We start from the raw sequence: 7,322 nt of genomic DNA on the forward strand, positions 1-7,322 counted from the left end.
GTCTATTCTTTACCTACTGACTGACAACATAGGTTGACTTTCTTGGACAGATATCCTTAAATCAGTATGTTTTCAGACTATGGGTGTCACAGACCAGTAAAATCCTTTTCCTAACTTAGGGCTGCCAGGTTTGTGTTTTGTCCAGTAAGACTGCCACCAGATCACCAGGCTGCACGCCCCATCAGGGCAGGTAGGCACTGGTGACCATCTGACGGCTTGCATTAAATCCCCAATGCCTAATGCAATGCCTGGTTCATAGCGCATGCTCAGTAACTATCTGAGTAAGTGATTCTATATGCACATGCACATGCACACACATACATATATCCTTACTTTTTTCATTTGATCTTCAGTGAAAAGTGCCACTGGCTGGCACCAGTCTGCTGAAAGGTGTGTGGGTTTTATGCACACACACACACAGAGGCTAGAGTATCACAAAATAAATAAGTCATCTAACATTTTTTGAGAACTTTATATTAATAAACGCTTGTAACAAAATATACCAGACCAGACTGCAGTGGAGTATAGGTTTCTCTAAACCGACTGTACATGTCAGAACCAAAAATGCAGGGAGGAGAAACTGTTTGCTTTTCAATGGCACCAGAGTGCCCTCTTGTGGTAAAATATGGTATCTGCATAGTCACAATTTCTATTTAAAAAACAAGTATCTAACAATGCATAAAACCTGTACTGGACTATAAAGCACTCTTGAGAAACAGTCTAAATATGTATCTAAATAGTTTATGTAAAATATGTCAAGTTGTGCTGGTAAAAAAAAATAATTAAGATTTGTAACAGGACTTTGTGGTGAGGTCATCCACATATCTAGGAACTAGCAAAATACATGAAAGCTGCTCTTGGGATTTGATATTCTAAATAGTTCCTGTTCATCTTCTAGTTAAAAACAAATGACTTTCGAGTTCAAGGTGGCACCAGTTTATTCCTTCCTTTGTCCAACATCAACCATAACCTTTGCTGCCTCCAACTCCTTTTTTCACTTTCATCTTAAATATCCCTTTTCTAGGCGGGAGGAAGGCTTCCTCATATAAACCATTCTTTCAAAGTCTGTTTTGGTTGTTCCTTTTTACACTTTACAAGCAGTGATAAATCATGTCCAGAATGAGTTCTCAATTAAAAGATGAAAATGTGACCTTGATCATCTTAAGAGTTTTTGCAAATTTCAACTTGATATTCTATGGCCTTCCAAGGGCAAAAGACATCTTTATTGATCAATTTCTGCTGAGACAGAACTCTCCAGTTCTACTGATTTAATGATGTGGAATATTTCTTCAAGTGACATTAGAAAAAGCTGATTTACCCATGAAGATTCTAGTAAGTGTGGTCTCTGTGAATAAAGAAGAATCACTATTTGAATGAGACCTCAAGATGCTTATATATTCTAAATCAACACCCCAATCTGAAGGTTCAGAGGAAGAATCTTTAAAAGATAGTATCCGGACCGGGCGCGGTGGCACGGTGGCTCAAGCCTGTAATCCCAGCACTTTGGGAGGCCGAGACGGGCGGATCACGAGGTCAGGAGATCGAGACCATCCTGGCTAACACGGTGAAACCCCGTCTCTACTAAAAAATAGAAAAACTAGCCGGGCGTGGTGGCCGGCGCCTGTAGTCCCAGCTACTCGGGAGGCTGAGGCAGGAGAATGGCGTGAACCCAGGAGGCGGAGCTTGCAGTGAGCTGAGATCCGGCCACTGTACTCCAGCCTGGGTGACAGCGAGACTCCGTCTCAAAAAAAAAAAAAAAAGATAGTATCCGATAATAACTGACTAACCCCCAACCTCTGATTCTCCTGGGTATTTGTTTAAAATGTAGGTTATTCCTCGGATCTACTTAAGACTTTAAACCACATCTCTATGGAGTTTGGTAATGAGCATTTTTATTAAATTCCCCAAGTACAAGCCCCAGTGTACACAATAAGCAATTTCAGTTTTGAGCAACTGCCAGAGAAGGAATGTCCCCCTTGTGTTTGTTGACTGCCTTCTGATTTGTTTGAAAGCCTTTTTCTTCTTGCATCATCTTGACCATTCCTGGTATGAAGTATGTTGTCTTGTTTCTCCTCAGTTTCATCTTCTTCAGAAGAAGAAACCATGCCAGGCGGCAGTCTCCTACTGTTCATGGCTTCCATGGCTTTACTCTGTTCCCTTTTTCTCTAACAAGTCATCAGCTCAGATCTAAAAATACTCTAAGGGTAAATCCACTGGTGAATAAAATGGTTCCAATGTCCCATATTCCTTTTTTTTAGAAAGCAAGAATTGCCTGCATATATGAATCTAAAGAATCAACTGTTATCTATGCTAGAAAAATAAAGACCATGAATAAGTCTGCAATATTGAAATGGGTGAACATCAATTTAGAGACAAGTACTAAACTAGGGAAGTTTTTGCTAGGTTTCCTCCAGAACATAATACCATCTATAGACCTTCTAGGACAAACCATCTTTTATTGACATTAACAGAAGAAGATAATCACATTTTTTATAAAAGCAGGCAAAGTTTTCATTATAAGCTGTTCTACAGTATTTGTATATGTGGTTTTTAACCTTGTGCATATGCTACTTTGATTTCTTCAACATCTGAGAATGAAGGAGAAAAACCTCATATCTAGATCAGTGTCTTATATTTTATTTCCAACATTTGGGACTAATTTTGAAGTAAGAGCAAATAAAGGTTCACATTTGCTGAGTATTTGTTATGTACAAAGTATAACTTTAAAGGTACTACTGGATATGCACTCATTCAAAAAGCTGGAATATGTTCCACAAAGATTGGTTCCACAAAGATCTTTTGTCCCACGAAGATTTCAAAGTGTGGAATACGTTCCACAAAGATTTTCTGCTGAAGAGCAACTTCAGCAGGGTAGTAGAGAGGTAGAAAAATCTCCTAGGTTGAATAACTGAGGCTACTAAAATTGGCATGCAAACAACTAGACACATTATCTAACCCATCATAGATGAAATGTTCTGGACTCCTGGGTTCCTGCAAAAAATAATAGCAACACAGGCCAGGCATGGTGGCTCACACCTGTAACTCCAACACTTTGGGAGGTTGAGGTGGGAGGAACCCTTGAGCTCAGGAGTTCGAGACCAGCCCGGGCAACATAGTGAGACCTCATCTGTGCTAAAATTTAAAAAATTGGCCAGGCATGGTAGCGCAAACATGTAGGCCCAGCTACTTGGAGGGCTGAGGTGGGAGGATTGCTTGAGCCCAGGCAGTCAAGGTTGAGGCTGCAGTAAGCCCTGATCATGCCACTGCACTCCAGCCTGGGTGACAGAGCAAGACCTTGTCTCAAAAACAAAAACAAAACAAAACAAATAGCAATACAAGTTAACATCGGATTCTCCATACCTAATATCTTTCCCATACCATTGTCCATCTCGGACTCAGGTCAAGGAATGTGTCTGGCTCATTCATACAACAGTTGAGTGTGGGGCGGGAAGTGTGACACCCCGCAGTCAGAAATCTTAGGTTCAAATTCTGACTGGCTCAAAATTTGTAACTCAACAAAGAATTCACTTAACTTCTTTGACCCGAAGTCTCCATACATGAAAAGGGGACCGCCAGTACTCCCTCCACGAACAACACAGGGAGGGGCCGGGAGGATGCTGTGGATGTGAATGATCCCTGACAGACGCTCAGTAAATGTTTAATGAGTCTGTTATCTAAGCACTATCCTCGAGGAGAACCAGTAGACTCCTCGGGGAGGCAAGTGGCCTGGGACAGTCCCTTCCCAGGAATGGTGACCGCCACCAACAATATCAATAACCCAGCACAGACTGGAGCTCAATGACACAAACTGCTCCGATGTTATGTTAGACACAATGACTTCCTTCTAACCCTCGGACTCTACAATGATGTGGACCTGGCTTTTCCCAAATCAAACACAGTGAAAAGGAACTACATGTGTTCCCCAAGAGCTAAGTACCTGCATCAACCTCTCACAGTGCACCACTCGCAGCACTTTCCGTGCACATGGGGTCACACCGACTCGCCCCAACGTCCCTAGTGAGGTGGCCACTCTAACCATGCCCATTTTCCAGAGGAGGGACTGGAACTCGGAGACCATTCTGCCCAGGACAACACAGTTCGTCGGCAGCAGAGCTGGGGCCTGGCCTCAGAGCATACGCTCAGCCACTCTGCTGTAAGTCCCCTGGCAGAAATCACAGTGAAAGTCCCGTAGTTTCGACATATGCTGGGATTTTAAACCTTACGCAGTCTGTACCTATTCTCATGAGAACAACAGTAAAGTCTAAATAAAACCTTAAAAGTCACTGTATAGCTGAGCTTCAGGTTAGTGACATGTTTTTCTTAAAAGTCAATTTATTGTCAAAACACACCCCTATGATAGAGAGAGTGGCCCCATGCTAAAGATACTAAGACTCAAAGAACATGTGCAAAAGAAGACAAAAAAACAGAATTTTCTGATATCAAAATTTCTCACAGCTTTCTCTTGTCCAAGGAAAAACTGAAGATAAATCCACACTCCAAACATGTCTTTAGTTTAGAACTCTGACAGATGAATTGGCAGTGAGTGTCAAAAACTTAAATGTACATAACCTATGACCCTGCAAATTCTACCTCTGGGATCTTACAGAAAAACTAATACAAGTATACAAAGAAATTTGTGCAAGGATGCTGACTGCAGCAGTGTTTGTTAACAGCAAAAACTAAAAACAAGCAGACTAACCATTCACTCGGCTGAACACATGATGGCAGACACTCCATGGAACACCGTGTAGCTGGTTAAAAGAATGAGGTAGCTCTAGCTTCACTGACATAAAGGATTATCTTAGATATACTATTAAGCAAAAAAGCAAGTGACAGAATGTGCACAGTATAATCCTATTTTATTAAAAATAAACTCTGTGTGTGTATGTGTGTGTGTGAGAGAGAGAGATGTAAAGACATAGAAAAGGGCCTAGAAAAATACATAAACTTCCCTTGGGAGGTAGAAATTGATGGAGGGGGTCTCTCATGTTCTACATTGTGGACATCTGTATTTGCTTAAAGTTATTTATGAAATACTATAAAATTTTGAAACAAAAGATTTTGGAGGCTAATTTTCTAAAGGGAATAGCACAGCTTAGACATGCCCCTAAACTGAAATGTAAACTTCTTCTTCCCATTTGCAAACCTGGGAGTACATAGTAACAGAAGCATTGCCACAAAATCCTCTTTTAAAAGCTCTTTCAGGACACTACACTACGTTATTCATTTCTGAGATTTTAAAGGCCAACAATGTCTCTATTTTCAGACTATGTCACAAATGACATAAATGCCAAAATTATAGATCTTAAGAAGAAAATACGTAAAATACAGATTTAGACAAAACAAATGACTAAAGCTGCATAGTTCTGCTAGACTTTATTCAAAACTGGCCCTATACTTAATTATTTGAGAGACCTAAAATTCTACTGTTCAAATGTAAATACCCATCATATACTGAGAAGTAATCTTCAAATTTAGTTCTGACCCAAATTTGGCTCAATTAAATCATACGTCAGATAACACAAATGGTTCCACCTCAGCATATAACAAAATCCTGGAAGTATCATAGCAAGTGAGCTATGACATCATTTAACTCTCAAACCGAACTGTAATTTTAAGTTACACACACCACAATACACCTTTGCACAGGTAATTTTATTCCTCCTGTGGGTGTTGACAGTGCTCATTGATTGAAATTTGAAACATTCAGAAATCCCATACCTGAAGATGGTCACATATTCTCTACATCACGATTCACTAACTATTCAACAGTTATGTCTACTAAATACAGTGAACAAAACAGTATAAATGTTTACACCATTCCCTTGTGAACAGGGCTTTTGTGCACAATAGTAACAAATGGAATTAATGCATACCATGATATCAATAAGGAAAAGACCTTCTCTTTAAATAAACTATTCTGTTTATAAATAAACTCTGATTTTTTTAGTACACATTTACAGACCTGATCAATAAAAAGAAACTATATATATATTTTCCTTTAAAAAGAAAATGTTGAGATACAGACCACTGTGGGAGAATTCACCTGGGAAAGGGGGTCAGAAGCAAGCCAAGGATACTAGAGGTGAAAGTACGACCACACTGCAACTTGTTTCTGTTAGCACACACCAACACAAGCACAGGATTGTCGGCGGAGGAGCCCGTTTTCACTTGAATTCCAGCAAGTTGCAATCAATCTTGTAGTACACATAGGGGTAGTATTCTTGTTGACTCAGGTTTAAACCTGGAATATCCATAGGAGCCTATGGAAAAAAAAGACAATTATTCAATTTTGTATTTACAGAACTCAGAAAAAAAGAAAGCAAGTATTAACATTTACCTTTTTATTGAACATCTACTCTGGGCTACATGTATGCACTTAACTGAGTTAGACATTATTCCCATTTTGGAAATGAGAAAACAACCTCTGAAAGACTGACTTCTCCTAGGAAAACACAGACAGTAAGTGGTAAAGCCAGGTTCAAGCATTCTGACTGCAAAGCCTGCATATGTATTTAGCATGATCCCACCAACCTTTTTTATGTATAGTGTAAAAATCAACTTTTTAAATCTTGGACTTAGAATACTGAGTTGATGTGATACAAGACTTACAAAATGTGGAGTAAAAATAAAGCAAGTATGATTTAAAAGTAATGCTTATTCTGTAATCTCAGCACTTTGAGAGGCCAACGCCTTGAGCCCAGGAGTTCAAGACCAGTCTGGGCAACATAATGAGACCCTATAGCTACAAAAAATAAAAATAAAAACATTAACCAGGAGTAGTGGTGCGTGCCTATAGTCCCAGCTACATGGGAGGCTGAGGTGGGAGGATCACTTGAGCATAGTGGTTGAGGCTCCAGTGAGCCAGAATCATGCCACTGCATTCTAGACTGAGCAACAGAGCAAGATCTGATGGCAAAACAAAAAACGAGCAAGGATAACACTTATTATATATGCATGTTGTAAGAATTTAATGCTAGAACATTTATGTATCAAATAATTAGACCTCTTATTTTATCCACAATTTCATGAAAGTGTAGCAAGTCAGCCAGGTGCAGCTGCTCATGCCTGTAATCCTAGCACTTTGGGAAGCCGAGGTGGGTGGATTACCTGAGGTCAGGAGTTCAAGACCAGCCTGGCCAACATGGCAAAACCGCATCTCTACTAAAAATACAAAAATTAGCCAGGCGTGGTGGCGGGCGCCTATAATCCCAGCTACTTGGGAGGCTGAGGCAGAAGAATCGCTTGAACCCAGGGGGCGGAGGTTACAGTGAGCCAAGATCATGCCACTTCACTCCAGCTTAGGCAAAAGAGCGAAACTC

The 7,322-nt window shown here is 40.2% G+C and overlaps 1 protein-coding gene across 4 annotated transcripts in view; it reads right to left on the minus strand.

Moving 5' to 3' along the window:
* Positions 1 to 2,439: 2,439 nt before the first annotated feature.
* ATP6V1C1 (ATPase, H+ transporting, lysosomal 42kDa, V1 subunit C1) overlaps positions 2,440 to 7,322 on the minus strand; it is a 53,754-nt gene continuing 48,871 nt past the window's right edge. For 3 of the 4 annotated variants that reach the window (XM_011931252.1, XM_011931279.1, XM_011931269.1), the window contains one exon: positions 4,847 to 6,263. In XM_011931252.1, coding sequence (XP_011786642.1) covers positions 6,168 to 6,263 — 96 coding nt within the window. In that variant the 3' untranslated portion in view covers positions 4,847 to 6,167. Of the gene's footprint in view, positions 6,264 to 7,322 lie in introns of all 4 variants that reach the window. The other variant, XM_011931260.1, reaches the window with a different exon arrangement.

This window comes from Colobus angolensis, unplaced genomic scaffold (assembly GCF_000951035.1).
Source record: "Colobus angolensis palliatus isolate OR3802 unplaced genomic scaffold, Cang.pa_1.0 Scaffold121, whole genome shotgun sequence".
Classification (NCBI taxonomy): domain Eukaryota; kingdom Metazoa; phylum Chordata; class Mammalia; order Primates; family Cercopithecidae; genus Colobus; species Colobus angolensis.